A 19607-nucleotide genomic window follows, 5' to 3' on the forward strand; every position below is an offset into this window, starting at 1 on the left:
GCTATGTTGGTAGTTCTCTGCCAGAAGTTTCATTTAAGCGAGAATATCTGGCACAAAATATCTCAACTTTATCCGTCTCAATTTGTTTGTGCTGGTAAGCATCAGAAATTAATATTCTTGCAGCATTTCTATCCTAACGACAACGCATGTGAAGCTCGTGAGGATAAAAATATTAAAGAAACTGTTTTCATTTTACACAAGCACGATTAATAGAGACAATGTGAAAATATATATATGACTGATGTTGCGTGAAATTAAATTAGCTCTGTCAATTTTTTTGCCCTTCGTCTAAGTCATTACCATGCAAAATTGGTACACGCTAAGAAGATTTTGTTAATTTTTTTTCCTATTTCCTTCTATAACCTTCTGTGTTTTTGGAAATGTTTTTGAAGTTTTATATGCAGCATAAATTGGAGTGTCAACTAAATTTATTTCCAATATTCAACCAGTATTGTATACAATAACAAGCATGCGTAATATTTTTATTCTCCTAAATTACATTAAACTTGGGTGTCAACATGATTTAACAAAAATAGATATTAGACTTGAGTGTTAACTTAACGGGTATTAGTATGGATAAAAAAAAAAGAATTTCGTTAGCTAAAAGGTAAAAAATAAAGGAAGCTGATATGAGTACCCGCGCTACAGTATCCGCACCTAAACTGCTATATATAACTGTTTGTGGGGACCAAACTGTCATAACTGCACTTTAGATCTGTAACTTTTTTTTTAATATTAATAGTCAAATCTTGAAGTATGTTGTTCAAAGAACACAAGTATTTATATCTATATAGTAAACAATGTAAATGATAAATTAATTATTTTAAAATAATTGTACCCGCACTTTTTTTTTTGAAATTTCTGATGTCGTACCCGTACCTAAACTGCCATAATTGCTTGTGGGGACCGCAACTGTTCTAGATCTGTAACTTTATTTTAAAATATTAATAGTCAAATCTTGAAATATATAGTTCAAAGAACACAAGTATTTATATCTATATAGTAAACAATGTAAATGATAAATTAATTATTTTTAAATAATCGTACCCGCACCTAAACTGCTATAATTGCTTGTGGGGACCGCAATCGTTCCAGATCTATAACTTTTTTTTAATATTAATAGTCAAATTTTGAAGTATATAGTTCAAAGAACACAAATATTTATATCTATATAGTAAACAATGTTGTAATTTTTACATAACTGCTTGTGGGGACCTAAATTGCCATAATGTTGTAATTGGATCCCTCATCTTTTTACATATGACACTGAAAGTATCAATATCTAAGTATTGAAAGTATTTATATCTATGCATTGAAGTATTTATTTTTATGAGGTCAACTATTTTTGTTAGAGAAATATTAATGTGGAATTAGTGCTGAGGCTTTGAAAGGGTGCTGCTAGGATTTTAGAATAATAATTAGTTGAGACTATATAATATCTTTTTAGAATAATAATTAGTGGACACAATATAATTAGTGGGGACCATAATATATTATTTCTCTAAATGCAATTACTGTAGCGCGGATACTGTAGCACGGGTACAAAAATGATTATTCAAAAATAAAAGCTATTTTGTATCCAGATAATTATCCCTCAAACATACTCACAAGATTCGTGAATAATTCATTTTTTTGGTAATGGCGAACCGAATGCCAAATTATTCACTAGTTTTACGAACTTTTTTTCCGAATTATACGAATTAGTCTCGAACTTTTCTCAAATTTTTCCCAGAACATGTTTTTATTTTTTATTTTTGCTATCTTGTGAGACTGATATCTGTGATCTAGATAATTCCCAATCATTCCCGAATTATACTTAAATTATTTTTGAATCACAAATTTTTAACCCTGTTGAACCAAACCTGAATTATTAAATTGTCACTATGCTCCAAAGTACCATAAAAAGATTCCCCTCACTTTACAGTTTGAGATTTACTTCACCCGCTTTGAGATTCGAGCTAGTGCAGAGACAGTATTATTGGGCTTTGAGATTCGTGTCATGTTAAAAAGAACGGTCTGGATTAACTAATTGTAAAAGATTATCTTTTCAGGGGAGGATACTGATTCCCAAAACAAAAGAAATATCGCCGAGGCGGCTCCCCGCCTCCATCAGTCCCTCCACCAGACAACAGCAACAGCGCGCGCAACCTTCTTTTGGACCGCTACTCATTTCCTTCATCACAGAACCACACCAAAGACACATTTCCCATTACCCCCCTCTAAAAGTTCTCTAATTATCATTCAATGCAACCCTCGGCTGTACTTCACCTGCCTCATCACAGCACCATCGCATCTTCTCTTACAGTTACACCTCCCAAGCTCTCTCTCAACCAAGTGCACTATCCAAGGAAATGCCTTTCCCTCAAACTCAAGCGGGTCCGGGTTCGGGTTCGATCTTCGCCCCCTGAATCCGACCCACAAACCTCAGGTTGTTATTTTACTGAGTGAGGCTATGGTACTATGCATAGCACATATTGATTTGTACTATGGATCAATATCTCCATTTTTAAGTTCCAAACAGTTGATCTGAACCGTTCAATATGATATCCATGTGAAATTGTACTTGTAGATTAATTTTTTTCATTTTTTTTCATTTTTTTACTATTTTTTTAGATAGGTAGAAAATCACTACTTTTGAATGGTTCAGAATCTTTAACAGTCGAGCATGGTGGATTTGAATTTGTGATTCATAATTCTCCTCTAGTATGATGTTAACCAGGAAATACTGTACCTGTTGATTTTTGTTATAGTTGTCAACTGCTGATTTTTTCATTGTATCGGGAAAAAACAAGCAATAAAAGATTACGTTGTCTGATACCTTACCAGTATGAAGTTTCCTTGCAGGTTCGGGTTGTTTTATTGTTAGTTAGTTGGCTGTTTGGGTTGCCTTGTTATCTCATGTTCTATTATCTCATATATTTCTACGTTGAACTTTGGTAGTTGATGTAGTAGGTGCCTGTTTTGGTTGTGTAATGTTTGTTGTTTTGGCATATTATATCAAGACTGGTACCAGTACCTGTTCAACATTGTAGGTTTCATTTCGTTTGAATGAAATTGGTGTACTCCACTTTTATCAAAATAAAAATAAATAAAAGATACCTTACCAGTATGATCCATACTCATTTAAGGCAATCAAGTTGAGCAATTTATGATTGTAAAATTGTAGGCTCAGATTGGGAGAGAAGTGAACTTGAAACAGCAGCTGAATCACTGATAAAAGAGAAGGGAGAGAAAGAAGGAGGCTTTGATGTAGGTTGGTTGCCCGTTTTTCCACATGTACTCACTGCATCCATGGCTAATTTTCTCTTTGGTTACCATATTGGGTAAGTTTCAAATTTTACTGATATAACAAAAGCACATATGCTGTGATTGCAGTGTGATGAATGTGATGATGTGATTGCAGTGTGATGAATGGCCCAATAGAAGATATAGCGAGGGAATTAGGGTTTCAGGGCAACCCATTTCTGGAAGGTCTGGTGGTGAGCATATTTATTGTGGGTGCATTTATTGGGAGCATTAGCTTTTCTTCCCTTGTTGATAATTTGGGTTGCAAGCGCACTCTTCAAATTGATACTATTCCCTTGATTCTTGGTGCTTTTCTAAGGTTAGATGTCTGTTCTTTTTTATCCTTATGTTTTTCTAATTTTATTTCTGAAAAACAATGATTTTGTACCAATCTAAAAAATAGTAGAAAATTTCCAAATGAATATAAAATTTGGTCCCCAAGCACATTTTAATATGGAGGTCATGTTGGGTGGTTCAGATCCACTGTTCCCACTTTGAAAACAGAGATAAGGATGTGAGACATGATTAAGAGATGAAAGATATGAGGCATTTGAACCCTGTTCTTTTATTTATCTATGCAAATTGCTTGCTTATTAGAAGTACAACAATGAAACAGAAGTTGTGCAATTTTTATTTTCTCAGTGCTCAGGCGCATTCCATAGATGAAATGCTCTGGGGAAGGTTTCTTGTTGGTTTGGGAGTTGGTGTTAACACTGTTCTTGTTCCTCTGTACATCTCTGAGGTAAATCTACAATTTTTGGAATTTCAATCCCTCCATTGCTTTTAATTTCCTCAATAGTTTAATGTGCCACTAAGTTAATCACTAACATTTTACAAATAGAAGATTTTTTCTTTTAACACTTTTATGGCAATTTGTTACGTAGGTCTAATAATATCAATTCACAGGTTTCTCCGACGAAGTATAGAGGCTCCTTGAGTACTCTCTGTCAAATTGGAACTTGTTTGGGGATAATAACTGCTCTTTCTTTAGCAATTCCCTCTGAAACTGATCCCCACTGGTTAGTAGTATTTATTTTCCCTTAAATTTGCTTTTCCAGCACTGATTTAACTAGGCACTATACCAGCAGTTCTGTACTGACCTTGTTTAGCATTTGGATACCACCTGTGAGCAATACCAGACCAATTCATACTTGTCTCAAAAACATTTTCTTGTTTTTCAATTTTAAGTTAGTGTTGTTTCAGGGATAAAAGCTCGATCCAGATAATCATCTCCAGTGAACTATATATATAATTGGTTCAGGAGTGAGGCTATGGTACTATGCATAGTGCAGATTGGTCCATATTACGGATCAATATTTCCGTTTCCGAAGTCCAAATAGTCAATCTGAACCTTTCAACGTGATCTCCATATGAAAATGTACTTGCAGACTAAATTTTACTTTTGTTGAATTTTTTTTTACTATTTTTCTAGATAGGTAGAAAATCACTACTTTTGGATGGTCTAGAATTTTTAGATCAAGTGATTTTCTACCTATCTAAAAAAATAGTAAAAAAAATCTTAAAAATGTAAAGTTTTATATGGAGATAATGTTGAATAGTTCAGATCGATTGTTTGGAATTTGAAAATGGAGATATTGATCCATAGTACGGACCATTATGCGCTATGCATAGTACCATAGCCCACTCTTGGTTCAACACTATATGCAAAGGCAGCTTCATTTATTTTTCACAATTAAAAAAATATTGAGGGACTTATATTTCCTCCTTTATAGGTGGAGAACAATGTTCTACATTGCATGTGTTCCAGGTCTTGCTCTCATATTGGGTATGCAATTTGCCGTTGAAAGCCCTCGCTGGCTCTGCAAGGTACATTTACTCAGTCTAGTTACTTACCTGTATTACTGCATTTCCTTGTGTTACCAATATTACTGCAATTTGCTGTTGAAAGCCCTCGCTGGCTCTGCAAGGTACATTTACTCAGTCTAGTTACTTACCTGTATTACTGCATTTCCTTGTGTTACTAATATTACTGCAATTTGCTGTTGAAAGCCCTCGCTGGCTCTGCAAGGAACCTGATAACCAAAGGTCTAGCTTTGCCTAATTAACTAGAAGAACCTAGGGGTGTTCATTGGGTTGGTTCGGGTAAACCGAATTAAAATAGTCAAACCAAAATTTTATTCAGTTTTCAAAATTATAAACGAACAAACCGGAATAAACTTGTCAACCGAATAATAACCAAACCAAAATAACCAAAGTAAATTTTGATTTATTTGGTTGAACCGAAAAAAGGGAAATTAAATTTTAAAAGGTCAAAACTAACTACACACACACACACACACACACATAGAGAGAGAGAGAGATGGGCTACGGTGAGTTGCGAAGTAAAGCGACTATTTTACTTCACGCTCATATTTTGCGATTTTAAAGTTCAAAACGTCGATCCGAACCGTTCATCTTGTTCTCCATATTGAAATGTGCTTGGAGACCAAATTTTACATTTTTTGGAATTTTTTTACTATTTATTAAGCAATTTTGAAAGTCACTAATCTGATGGTCCAGAAAATTTTACTGTTCACAGCAAAACAGCAATTTTAAAAAATGCTTAATAAATAGTAAAAAAATTCCAAAAAATGTAAAATTTGGTCTCCAAGCACATTTCAATATGGATTAAACATCTAACGGTTCGGATCGGTCGCTTGGACTTTCAAAATAAAAATACGGCGTGAAGTAGAAACGCGTTTTACTTCGCAACTCACCGTAGCCCATCTCTCTCTCTCTCTCTATATATATATATATATATATTAGTTGTTGACATTACACACATTGTTCAATTCCATGCGAAATATGTAAATGTTCTATAATATGCAAATTTAACCAAAAAATGTCTCATTTTAAGTCCAAAAACCGAAGCATGGATTTGAACCATATAGAGTTTGGTATGTTTGGTAATTTCGGTTTTGAAAATCTAAACCGAACCAAATACAAAAACCGAAGTAATTAAAAAATTCAACCAAACCGATCCATTTAAACCAAAAACCCAAATCATTTAATCCAACCTTTTTTTGGTTCGGTTGAAAACCAAATAAACTCGACCCAATGAACACCCCTAGTTGCCATTGCTTGATAAAGGCTTCAACCAGTAGATTTAAAAAATATGTGTTCTAAGAGAAACAAATTTAGGTAGGTAGATTAAATGAAGCAAGGGACATCATAGGAAAACTATGGGGAACGGAAAAAGTGGAAAAATCAATTGAAGAAATAGTAACTGTCGTTGAGACCTCTGGGAATCAGTCTAGCTGGCAGGAACTTCTGGTCGAACCCCACAAAAGAGGTAATAATATATAATGCGTATTATATAATGCAGATTTGCATGTTATCAACTGGAAGTACCTTTGGTTAAATTGTTGTTATTGCATGATTGACAGTTGCCTTGATTGGTGGTGCTCTTTTCTTCCTACAGCAGTTTGCAGGAATAAATGGGGTGCTCTATTTCTCTTCTCTTACATTTCATGATGTTGGTATAACAAGTGGTGCTTTGGCTAGCTTACTTGTCGGGATTACAAATTTTGGAGGTATAACTTTAGTAATAAAATTTTGCAATAAAGTGTATTGGTGAAGGTAAATTAATGTTTCTTGTATGCTTTCTAGGAGCTTTGGTTGCTTCATACCTTATTGATAAGCAGGGACGGAGGCAACTTTTGATTGGCAGTTATATTGGAATGGTGAGTAGCAATTTATTGTGCTTATCTTACTGTTATATTAATTGGATGTACACTTCCAGCAATAACTCATTGATTAGGAGTGAGGCTACAGTACTTTGCATAGTGCGGAACAGTCCATATAAAAATGTACTTGGAGACCAAATTTTCATATTTTTCTAAAAACATTTTTTTATTTTTTTTAGATAGGTAAAAAATCACCCGATCTAAAGATTTTGAACCATCCAAAAGTAGTGATTTTGAACCTATTTAAAAAAAATAGTAAAAAAATTCTAAAAAATGTAAAATTTTGTCTCCCAAGTACATATTCGTATGGAGATCATGTTTAGTGGTTCAGATTGATTGTTTAGACTTTGAAAATGGAGATACGGATCCATAGCACGGACCGATCTGCGTTTTGCAAAGTATTATAGCCTCAGTCCATTGATTATTGTAGCATTCGTAGAATTCACACTGACAAATTGCTGTTGAGCATGAAGCGAAATATCTTTTGCTGTGTTTTCATAAAATTTCTCTAATAATGTGGCAATACTTGTATTTCATATCTATTTTAAGCAAGTTCTTAATTGTCCATTTATTTGGTGCAGGCTTGTTCAATGTTTCTGATTGTATCCGCTATTAGTTTTCCACTTGATGAAGGCTCTGGCCATGCACTCACTGTAATAGGGACCTTGATGTATGGACTTTGATATATTTAATATGAAATTATCTTTCCAGATTTGAACCAATAATATCTGTTTGCTTAAGTTATTACTGTGGTTTAATGTCAGAGTGATGCGGATTGGTACGTACTACAGATCAATATTTTTGTTTCCAAAATCCAAATATTTGATCTGAACCATTCAACATGATCTCCATACAAAAAGTACTTGTGAATTGTCTAGAATCATTACTTGTGAATTGTCTAGACTTTTTTGCTATTTTTTTAGATAGGTAGAAATCATTACTTGTGAATTGTCTAGACTTTTTTACTATTTTTTTAGATAGGTAGAAATCATTACTTGTGAATTGTCTAGAATCTTTAGATCAAGTTCTACCTATCTAAAAAAATAGTAAAAAAAATCTTAAAAGTACAAAATTTGATCTGCAAGTACATTTTCATATGGAGATCATATTGAACGGTTCAAGATCGACTGTTTGGACTTTGAAAAAGAAGATATTGATCCATAGTATTGACCAATATGCACTATGCACAGTACCATACTCTCACTCTTAAGGTCAAATAAAAACAATACAAAGAATAGGCAATCTATATGCTTAAAGGGTTAACCAAATAAGAGCACTGTTCTGGACTTCGGACTTTGGTATATACAAGACAGTATATTTTTTTATAACTCTTTGTAATATTATTTTTTTTGTTTTTTCATGAACATAGGTACATCTTCACATTTGCCTTGGGTGCTGGTCCAGTGACAGGCATGATAATACCAGAATTAAGCAGTGCTCAGACACGGTCTAAGGTCATGGGGTTTAGCTTCACTGTACATTGGGTAAGTATTTTGTACAAAAATAATAGATAAAAAATGAAACAATCTCTTCATTTTACCTGAATTGGTAAGAAAAGAACATATATTAGATCATGCAAATTCAGTCCCTCTGTTCTTTAGGAATGCAAGAAAAATGCTATGCTTATATCAGTATTAATGGTTTAGTTGATGCAAAATGGTAATTGCTTGGAGGTAGCTTAGATAGAAAGTTAATTTAGGAGGCAAGGTTTGTTGAAGTTCTTTTAAAGAGGAACTATTTATTAAGAACATTTCATGAACTTCTGGAAGAACAAATGTGGACTGAATTGGTAATTTGTGTTGCTACCCATTTACAACTTATATATCGCTCCTAGCAACTAGATGCACCTAACTTTCAAATTTTTTAATGTCCAGGTGTGTAATTTCGTGGTGGGTCTATATTTTCTAGAACTGGTTCGCAGGTTTGGAGTTGGTGCAGTATATTCGACTTTTGGAGGGGTCTCTTTGTTAACTGCTGTTTTCGCGTATTACTTTATAGTTGAGACGAAAGGCCGGTCGCTCGAAGAAATAGAAATGTCCCTCAGCAGGCGTTCTTGATACAAACTCATTAAATTTTAATATTTTTAGTATAGTTTTAAAATTATGTAGAAATAAGTCAGGTGTTGTACTTGGCAAATGATTTATCTGATTGGATAGTCAATAATGAACTGGTTCATAGATCTTTAGGTTTTGATTCTCGAGGAATACAAAGTAATAGCCAATCTTCCCAAAATGATAACTCATTTAATACCTTTGGTGCCACTTAACCTTTTTCTAACTAATCCTAACATTGGCGGGTCTGGAAACTAATACTGAAACAAAAAGGTGGGAAGCTTCAAATTGAATCAGATTCTCACTTCAGTCACATCTATTTCTCAAACGAAAAGTAGAGCAAATCATGAACAGGTAATGAGAAATTCATGTTTTGTATTTGTATTGTACCACATTAATATCAAATAGCTGGCTAATGTTGTGATTTTGTGGTCAATTTTGTTTCAAACATTTGGAAGAGGAAATTCTGAGCTTTTAAATCTTGAGCAAAGTGAAGCTGGTCCGTTAAGTTTAAGAGATGGCACGAGAGTGTCAATGATTTTATATGATATTATAGTTTAAATAAAGCATGCTGATTTGGTGTCACCCATTTTACGATTTTTCATAGAAAAGCTGAAATTTTGTATACCGTTGGGTCTAAACTGAATGGGCAATATGTATTGATAGACCTTGAATATGACTATATTGGATTGTATTGCCAAATTTCATAGGTTTTGAGCTTTTACTTTCATATGTATCCGATAGGCTAATATGGATTTTTTTTTTCCAGAGTGCGGCTATGGCAATGCGCAGGTTAGTCTGTGCTATGGATTCATATCTTTGTTTTCAAAATTATAACAGTCAATACGAATTGCTCAATATGATCTCCATATGAAAAAGTACTTGGAGATCAAATCTTATTTTTGTTTAGATTTTTTCTAATCTAAATTTTTTGAACCATGTGGATGTAGTGATTTTCTACTTATCTAAAAAAATAGTAAAAAGATTAAAAAAAAATGTAAAATTTGGTCTCCTTGCACATTTTCGCATGGAGATCATGTTGAACGGTTCAAATCGATTATTTGAGTTCTAAAAATAGAGATACGGAGATATTGCATGGACTGATTTGCACTTTGCATAAGCAGGTTAGTTGGGTCCAACCAGGCAGCTTACCAGCGAATCTGGTTCAGTAATAACTGGTATATAGGACGTGAAAAAAAGAAAAAAAAAATAAAAAAAGAAGAAGAAGAAAAAAAAAACACTATTCTCATTACATGTGCTAATTTGTGGTTAACTAAAACCAGCTGTTAGTTTGTTTTGTGCGGTTAGATTTGGGTGGGGCAATGTGGATAATTTAATGGTGAGGTACTAATTAAATATAAATTTATCAATTGAGCCAAAACTGCTTTACAAAAGCTCATAATATCATGGAATTATGAAATTGCATTAGTGTCTTACTGAAATGATAAGGGTGGCCCAAGAGAGCAACCCTCATTAAGCAAAAAATGGACACATCTTAGGCTGTGTGTCTTTAAGCAAACTTCTTAAGTAAATTGTATAATTAGTACCAACAAAAGCTTAATCAAGTGTTCAAGTCAATTGTCGTTTTCCTTTCCAAACAACTTAAATACTTAATTAGTTCATTGGTTAAGGCTTAATTTTGTTGATTACTCATAATGTCATTATAATTTGCTTTTTGTCAATCAATTGTCATGATCATCAGATACGGTTGAATCCCTCTTTTTGTAGAATTGGTTAAGAAGTTAGTAGTGGGGATCCAATATATTATACCTTTTAAGGGGCCTAGCTCTGTACTAGCTGCTTTGTTTGCATATTACTTAAACAATTAATGAAAAGACTTCTAGTGGCCTTTTTAAATAATTTTGTTAGGTGTATAATTTTTTTTTTCTTCTTGTGATTCAAAATTTTGGTAAGAAATGTGCATAACTAATTAGTGGTGCTTTTACACGAGTGGTGTGTTTAAAACAAATTTTTGGAGTGGTGCGTTCAAATGACGAATTGAAAACATTCAAACCGATATACTTTATGAGTGTTGCGTTTACTTACAAAATTTATCATTTTTCGAATTTATTTACTATCAAATTAAGTGATCAAATGTGGGAGTATTTGATGTTAATTTTAATGTATTCATTTTTCATTACTTTTGATCACTTGATTTGGTACCAAAATAATTTGAAAAATTATAAATTAATTTGAATTCGTCATTCGAAGCCTATCCAATAAGTTTTAAAATTGATATTAAATATCACCGATGTCACGGTTGCCAGAATCAGGAAAATGTGCATAATTAATTAGTGAGGTAATAAATGCAAATTTGGCTGGGTATGATGTAGAAGCCTAGAAGGTTTGAAGATGTATATATATCTTTAAATAATTTACTCAAATGCATGATGTAGATGATAAGGTTGGGTTGAGAAAGTGACTTTTAAATAGGTCAAAAAATAAAGAACATGAAGTCCCTCAACCATTGGTTATTAAGGGTTTTTGTATGACAAAGGGAAGCTTTCTTATTTCTTTCAATACTTTAAATGATTGCTTCCATTATAAGATCAATCAAATGAGTTATTTGTTCTTTCTTTGGCAATTGTTTGCCCCCATTTCAAGTCTTAATCTGTTTGGTTAATCATTACATAATTATTACTTATCTGCTAGTGCACCTAGTGATTTGACAACCTCATTGCATACACAAATCATAATTATTTGTTGTCCTATGATATGTTTTTCTTTATTTTTTATGTTTTTTTTTTCTTTCTTTATACATGAATGAACTTGTCTTATTGCAGAATTTTTTACTTATGGAAATTATGTTAAAATAATATGGGATAATATATGAATTGCATAAAATATTTGATCTCATTGAAAGAATATAACTTTTTTTTTTTGTTTCTTTAGGCAATTCTAAAGAAGCAAAAAAGAAAAAGAAAAGAAAAACCAGTTCCTTTAGACCCATGTCATTTACTTGATGCCACAGAAATTTGTCTAAGACTGTACTCCACAAACTAGACATGTAATGAAAAGGAAAGGGAAGAAAAAGAAACGAGTTCACCTTCTCTATACTTCAAATCAGGTTGAACAACATGAGAAAGTTTATAAAGACAATTCATCCTCTTTCCCTCCAGTTCTCCTTTGCTTCTCAAAATTTTCACTTCTGGAACAAAATGTACCCCTAGTGTACATCCTATAGGAACCAACTTTTTTTTTCCGATTCCTTCAATAAATTTAAAATTTCAAGACAATCCTATATTATTTTCAAATAATTTTTTTTATAAATAATAAATTCTGCGTGTTTATGGTTTTGACTTAAGTTACGGCAGAAGCCCATGGGATAAAAAAAGAAGAAGTAAATATGGGCAATTTTGGGCTGATATATCTATCACAAAATAGCTGTTGGATGTTTGGCAGTAAAAATCAGCTAATATATCTATTCAAACAACCAAAGTAACAGCGATGAACTAAAGGCCCAAAAAGTAAAAGTTTTGCTTTCATTAGAGCTGAATTATGCATACTATACTAGCTTTTTCTTTTTCTTTCGTTCCAGTTTATTATTTTTTTGAGCGGCTATGATGCTATGCATAGCGCAGATTCGTCTGTACTATATATCAATATTTTTATTTTTAAAATTCAGATAATTAATCTGAACATTAAATATAATTCTATATAAAAATATACTTATAGATCAAATTTTATATTTTTAGAATTTTTTACTTGTTATTAGATAGGTAAAAGATTACTTGATCTAATGATTTTAGACCATTCAAAAGTAGTGATTTTTTACTTTTTTAAATAATAGTAAATCTTTTTTAAAAATTATAAAATTTAGTCAGCAAGTATATTGTCATATGAAAATCATGTTGAGCTATATTGAGCAGTTCAAATCGACTAAATAGAATTTGAAAATAGAGATATTGATCCGTAGTACCATAGCCTCACTCTTCAATTTTTTTTTTCCCATATGAAATGGAGAAGACTCATGATCCGAATTCAGTACCAAAACCAAAAGCAATGCTTGAAAGCTCTCATTGTTTCATGCACAAATTTTCAAATTTAAATCTGCAACCCAACATTTGCCACGTCTATACATCATACATGTGCTGGTAAAAGTTCTAGAGCAATGCCGATATACCCCACACTGATATTGGAAGGCCTAAATAAGGTAGGTCATTTGATTCCCTTTATCCCCTCTTTTATAAATCCTACCAGAAAGGACATTTGCTACTTAGTTGAAATAAATGCCTTTCATTTTCATGCATCTTTCCTTCTCTGTGCAATGCATGTTCTGAAACCGATCATCACTTTCTTTCTTCTTTTGCATGTGCGCTTCGTGTGCTTGGAAGCATGTTATTGCTATTACATCCAAAATATAGGACCCCATATGATTTGAACAGCAAATGGTTTGTTTTGTTTTGGGTTAATGATTGAATGAGACATCAAATTTAATCAATGTACAGACAACCTTATGTAGGGGTGTCAATGGTACCTTTTTAGACGCTTACCCGACCCGTATCGTATTCGATAAGGCGGGTATGGGTAAGATTTTTTTTTCGTTAGCTTATTGGGTATGGGTAAGAATTTTTTTCGTTAAATAAATGGGTAAGGGTATGGGTAATGACTATTTCGTACCCATTACCCTATAGGGTAATTATAAAATCTAAATATATATTCAATTCAATTTTCAACCCACTTAAATGTATATTCGTGTTTTTGAATTTTTATTCTTTATTAAAAATAATTTAGTTGGAATTGATTGCACATTTTTTTTTATTAGAAATGCAATTATGTATATGTGAAATGAATGAGTTTTTTATGTTTAATTTGTAAAATATAATAAAACTAATTATTATACTAGTATTATCCGTTATTCACCTGCTACCGTTTCGTTACCCGATAATATTAATGGGTAAGGGTAGAGTAGGGTAAGATTAATTTTTAATGGGTATGGGTAAAGTCAATTTTAATGGGTATGGGTATGAAAATGTCTCCACCCGACCTGTACTGTACCCATTGACACCCCTAACCTTATGCCTAAGTTGTGCCATTTTTTTTAATCATTAGCATTATCAATAAATCTAAAATGACAATCTGGATACTACTAAAATATTGCATTAAGTTTTTGAATTAAAATTAGAGTAGGGTTAATTAATGCCCCATGTGCTCTAATTATGTCTCACATTCTTATATATGTTTTTAAAGTTCAAACAGTCGATCTGGACAACTCAATATGATCTCTATATTAAAACAGTGATTCCGGATCAAATTTTATATTGTCTGAAAATTTTCTACTATATCTTTTTAGTTAGATACAAAATCACTATTTTTCAGAAGATTCCGGATCATCCAAAGACAATAATTTTGTACATATCCAAAAATTTAGTAAAAAATATAAAATTTGGTCTCAAAGTACATTTTAATACGGAGATCATGTTGAATGGTTTGAACTTTGAAAACAAAAATAAGGATGTGAGATATGATTGGAGTACAGAAATAATGAGGTATTTAAAATCAACTCTCAAAATTAAGAGAATATATAGTGTGTAGCTCTATCCTTTTTTTGTGTGTGTGTGTGAAGATTCTTAGTACCAATCAATAGTGAGACATGATTGGAGCATGAAAACCTACTCTTCAAATTAAGAGAACACATGTGTGTAGCTATATCCTTTTTTTTTTTTTAGTTTTTTGAAGATTCTTAGCACCAAGCAATAGTGAACAATGGGGTCCTAGGCAATTGGTTTGTTAACTTTTCTAGACAAAAAAAAAAGACTTTTCTTTCAGCACAATAATTTGTTTGTTTATTCAAAGAAAAAAAAAATAGCTTGTATCTGTATTTGGTTGGTTGGTGCAACCACTATAGATGGCCAATTTTGGGGCTCTTAACAGAGCATATTTTGGGACAATTAATCCGGTTGTTCATTTTTGGGTAAAATTATTGAACTGAAAAGAGCAAAGAAAAAAAATCATTACATTTCCAATCAAGCTATGAAATTAAAATTATGTAAAACTAATATGATAGAGAACAAATTGAGTATAATAAAAAAAGTGATTATTTCCTAATAGCTTGGGTTAATTTATAATGTTGCATATGGAAAAGGAGTATAATTTCTTTTACCATTTTTTAAATAAATAATAAAATTTAGACCATGTAAATATGCTATAAGAATTATGCCGGTCAATACTTTTGAGGAATATGAAATGAACTTCAAAACTATATATAAAGCTTTTGGTATTTAGCCTATTTCTTACAGATAAAAAGATAGAAAAAGAAATAATAATGCCAAGTTGTTTTGTGCAAGTTTGACAAGACTTAAAAAAGAAGAAGAAAGCTATTCCAATGCGCCAAATATTTGTTTGGTGGATGATCCACATTAATTTGATCACATGGTAATGCTTTATTATGATCATATTGTAAAACATAATCTTAACAATATGAAAATAATTTCATTAAAATCCATATTTTTTTGAGAAAAATAATAATATTCCATATATATTTATTAGTAAAGATTTTTTTAGAAACAAATTGGAAGTCGTAAAAAAATTAAATTATATTTATTTTGAGAGAAATATAATTGTTAAAATATTGCTTCCTGTGGACCTAAAACCAGGTTTAATTAGTTGCAACAAGCCAACAGATTTGAAATTATATTATTTAAAATTAGAAGTCAAGAATGGCAGATGTTGACAAATTTAATCTCAATTTAATTTAGCAAATCAACATTTCACCATCTAACAAAGATGAAATGAATCTAAAATCACACATCAGCATAGTGGTTTAATTATCACATTTGCTGGATCGGATCTCAGTGGATAATGTTTTTCTAATTATCTCTTGGGCCAGATCCAACCTAAATTAAGATGAAATGAACAGAAAAATACTGTCACTTGCAAAAATTGCAGGGAAATAAAATTATATATCTCAATTATTATAATTGTATGGGACAAGTTGCAGCGTTTTGTCTCCTCTAAGTCCTGTCATGAAGCCTAATTTTGTGGTTCTCCTGTTTTCTTCATTTCTTTATAACCTATAAAAAATTTGTTGTCTCAGCAAGTTGAGGTTCAAGGTGCATAGTTAACAATTTAACATTACATTATCAAAAAAAGACAAAATATCAAGTGTGCTTTGTTCTCAAGTAACAGAATAAATAAAAAATTATGTCCTATATATGTAATCAATTTACAAAAAATAACAAAAGAATTGATTAATTGATATAATATCCAGAGAAAACTTTAGCAAACAATCTCATAAACTTTTCCTTCCATTATTCTCTTCCTCATTCTTTTCCTCGAATTGAAAACTGAAATTTTCTACGTACTCATCTAATTTATCTGACATCAAGAAGCCTCCTAATGAACTAAAATTTCTTAGCACATCTACTTCAGCTGTGAAGGCTGCTCGAACAGGTCGGTGATCAGAAAGTCTCGATTCGCACCTGTCATATCTGATTTGTTTCAGACCTCTACCATACCAGAGAATCCTATCACACCTGCCAGTAAAAGAAAGATCATTCATTAAATTCAATGAACTAAACTTGCAAAATAGGGAATAATTTAAGCAAATAATGATGTTTGTACCATGCTGGTGTGCGCTTTTTGTCATATTTTGTTCTGGGAGTACACCCGTAATATAAATCTGTATTCGGGTAGTATTTATACGTAGGAGAGAATGTGATCACACCTTCATTCCAACCTTGAAATATACGTCCTTTCGCGAACTCCATTCTTAGCTTTAATTGCACCAAAATAATCTCATGATTAGGTAATTAATTTAATTGTATACATTAGTAAAACTTGGTGTGATTAATTACTTCTGGTAAAGGGATGCACCTGGTCTTTCTCTAGTAATGTGGACCACCTCCTTTGTTCTACAAGTGACTTGGTTTCACCTTCTTGCAATGAGATTCTATAATTTAAATCGCCTAGTAAGACTACACGACTGCATCAAATAGAACAAAAAAAACAACATATTTATTTTACCGTAAAACAAATATTACCACACGCGTGCACTGGTACATGAACCAGTATATTGCTTTGGTGTTCTTATTTTTTTTCCCTTTCAAGAAACAATTGTTTGTGCTGTCGGCTGAGAAAGACTCATGAGGTTTTATTCAGATAAATGTTCAAGTTGACCTTTATGTGACAAAATCCATATCTATAGTTTATTATTTAGGTTAGGCTAGAATCATCTCATTAAATGATCTTATACAGATATTAACACTTTATTAAAATAGAGATTCTCTTCAAGATTGTTGCTGTCCTTTTGTCATGACATGGTATTGTCAATTTCAACTATAATTTTTTATGTATACATGCAAAACTGTACTCAATTAACTAACTGATTAAGCTTACCTAGCCTACTAAACGGCAATGAAATGACAACACACATTAGACTAGCTAGGAGTCTACATATAATAACATATACTTTAAGAATTCAAACTTTAATCTTTCTGCCAAGAATTTTGTTCCTATGAGAGTCTATCAAAAGTTACAAAAGACATAATAAAGAAACATTACAGTGTTCTAAACTTTAATCATTTCCTTTTCAAGATTTTAAATAGATAATTCTGCTTCTGCATACCAAATCATCAATTTTTAAGTAAAATTGTTAAAATCAAAATCAAAAGATCTAGGCTAATTAATTTGTTGACTTAAATGGTACAGAACATAAGCCGGTAAATCCAATAAACTTACTCGTGATCAAGGATTTTATGAGGTAAATCCAAAGAGGTTCCCCGGGGAAAGCTCGTTCTGGTAAGAATGTCGATAATATCTGTATTTCTTAGCTGCACATCTGCTGCTTTACCTCCAGAAGCCAAATGACAGCATACAAAGCAAAAACTTGTCTCATGCAAGAAAAATCTAACCGAAACTGCACCCTATATATCGAAATTATATCACACAATTAGTTCTATATATATACGATATATATGCAGTTCTGAACTCTAATATTGTTGCTACTTGCTATAATTATATATGTTTACCTTGTTTCCTAAACAACCCATGACACCGCAGCCAATGCATGAAACACTGGGCTGGTGAACAAATTGTAGAAGTTCATCTCTAATCCATACAGTCGTCATAATGCCAACCATTTGCTTGGTTATGATGCATCTAAATTCTCCGGTAGAATTGCCGCCCCTTGAACTTGCGGCTTTGTCTTGCCGAGTTCTTTCATCTCTGTCCTTTAACTTTGAACCTCCATTGGATTTGTTGGTGGTAGATTTGTTTAATGTGTCTCTAATGAGAGAATTCCACTTGTTAGATATCCATCTTTTTTCCGGTCCAAGAACATTTTTTGCACTAAGTGGCACTATCTCTTGAAACCTTGTAAAGTGAATGATAAAGAGTCAGTTATCAATTACAGTAATATGTGAGACAAGGATATATACACAAATTCGAAGAATATGAATAACAAATTAATAAAACTGTACGTACCCGAGAACATATATGTCGTAAGAATGGTTCTCTATATCTAACCAATCATCCAAGCACAAATCATCACTTGGCGTAACACCTCCGACATTCCATGTACTAACAAAGATTCTACAACAAAATGAACATCTTGATTATATATCGATTGTTAATAATGAAGCACAGTTAAGATCATTTAAAGTACATGAATGATCAATGCTTACTTGTACTTGAGAGTGTCTCTGTGACTATTTAGTGACCTCTCACGTAGTATCTGTTCATCAAAACTTTGTAAAGGAAATAAAGTTTGAATGTTCGGTATATCCGCAACAAATCGACTGCTACCAAATGGTCGCCGCAGAAACTTGCTTGCTACTAGTCTAGGCCATATAACCTAAATCACAAAAAGAAAAAGCATGCATGTTATATCAGATTAATTTAGCAATAGCTGCATATATATACTTTATATCTAAGAAAAAGATATAAATTCTGATCAGCTTCTCACCTCTCCAAATTTTTGGTTTTCAGGCATAATGATATAGCTAGGAACTTGAGTTTGTTTTTGGTTAATGATGGAGAAAATATGGGCATGGGTAGGTGGCAATCCAGTGTGGAATTAAAGGACATATATAGGTATTAAAGGGCTTATTTGTGAGAGAACTCAGAGAAGTATATATATATAGAGAAGTGGTGTTATAAGATAGAATAGTTAGGCCAGTAGGAGAGAGAGGGAGCAACGGCTGACATTAAAATGACGCATGTCAAAGCCTCAATTGTTGACACGTCAACCCTGCCTTTTTTGGATATTAGTTTTGTTGGTTAAGATAAATTAAGGTGCAGAATTGCCTACTGAATTCTTGGCTCAAAAATATTCAAGAAAATAAAATAAAAGTTGAGGTTTATTATTTTATCAGTTTTAATAAAAATAATAATATTAGCAAGTTGAACTATATATATCAGATTTCAGTAAGTTAAATACATTACTATCGTAGATTATACATCAATTTCATAGAGCTACTGCTTTAAATAGCTGATTCAATTTTTGCTTTCAAAGTCTATGTACAATAGATTTAAATCACTCAATATAAAGTATAAACAAAATTTTACATTTTTTTTTACTATTTTTTTAAATAGCTAGAAAATCACTATTTTTTAGATGGTTCAAAATCTTTAAATTAGATGATTT

General features: G+C 32.1%; 2 protein-coding genes across 3 annotated transcripts; one reads left to right on the forward strand and one right to left on the reverse strand.

The window, feature by feature from the left end:
* Window positions 1-2083: 2083 nt before the first annotated feature.
* LOC144575365 (Major facilitator superfamily protein) lies at window positions 2084-9237 on the forward strand. 2 transcript variants are annotated; one of them, XM_078325468.1, is made up of 12 exons: window positions 2084-2428; window positions 3167-3323; window positions 3404-3604; window positions 3928-4027; window positions 4192-4304; window positions 5019-5112; window positions 6427-6577; window positions 6672-6818; window positions 6895-6968; window positions 7553-7641; window positions 8341-8455; window positions 8846-9237. In XM_078325468.1, exons 1-12 carry the CDS (start codon window positions 2245-2247, stop codon window positions 9026-9028), a joined length of 1608 nt encoding a protein of 535 aa, XP_078181594.1. In that variant the 5' UTR covers window positions 2084-2244; the 3' UTR covers window positions 9029-9237. The 2 variants fall into 2 exon arrangements, with proteins under 2 accessions (XP_078181594.1, XP_078181595.1); XM_078325469.1 differs by having other exon boundaries at window positions 2136-2431; window positions 3173-3323.
* A 6960-nt stretch (window positions 9238-16197) lies between these two features.
* Window positions 16198-19048, reverse strand: LOC144575619 (type IV inositol polyphosphate 5-phosphatase 9-like). The gene is made up of 8 exons (XM_078325824.1): window positions 18927-19048; window positions 18646-18815; window positions 18446-18553; window positions 17992-18334; window positions 17702-17886; window positions 16838-16946; window positions 16586-16737; window positions 16198-16497 (listed from the first exon to the last, which is right to left on the reverse strand). Exons 1-8 carry the CDS (start codon window positions 18951-18953, stop codon window positions 16254-16256), a joined length of 1338 nt encoding a protein of 445 aa, XP_078181950.1. The 5' UTR covers window positions 18954-19048; the 3' UTR covers window positions 16198-16253.
* Window positions 19049-19607: the final 559 nt, after the last annotated feature.

This window comes from Carex rostrata, chromosome 24 (assembly GCF_964058835.1).
Source record: "Carex rostrata chromosome 24, lpCarRost1.2, whole genome shotgun sequence".
Lineage (NCBI taxonomy): Eukaryota > Viridiplantae > Streptophyta > Magnoliopsida > Poales > Cyperaceae > Carex > Carex rostrata.

Excerpts from the sequence above, each read along its gene's own strand:
- LOC144575365 (XM_078325468.1), top strand. The coding sequence starts at position 2,245 with ATGCAACCCTCGGCTGTACTTCACCTGCCTCATCACAGCACCATCGCA. Across the intron at positions 2,429-3,166 it reads ATCCGACCCACAAACCTCAG|GCTCAGATTGGGAGAGAAGT; the intron begins GTTGTTATTTTA and ends GTAAAATTGTAG. Across the intron at positions 8,456-8,845 it reads TTAGCTTCACTGTACATTGG|GTGTGTAATTTCGTGGTGGG; the intron begins GTAAGTATTTTG and ends TTTAATGTCCAG.
- LOC144575619 (XM_078325824.1), bottom strand. The coding sequence starts at position 18,953 with ATGCCTGAAAACCAAAAATTTGGAGAG. Across the intron at positions 18,816-18,926 it reads AAAACCAAAAATTTGGAGAG|GTTATATGGCCTAGACTAGT; the intron begins GTGAGAAGCTGA and ends TTTGTGATTTAG. Across the intron at positions 18,335-18,445 it reads TACGACATATATGTTCTCGG|GTTTCAAGAGATAGTGCCAC; the intron begins GTACGTACAGTT and ends TCACTTTACAAG.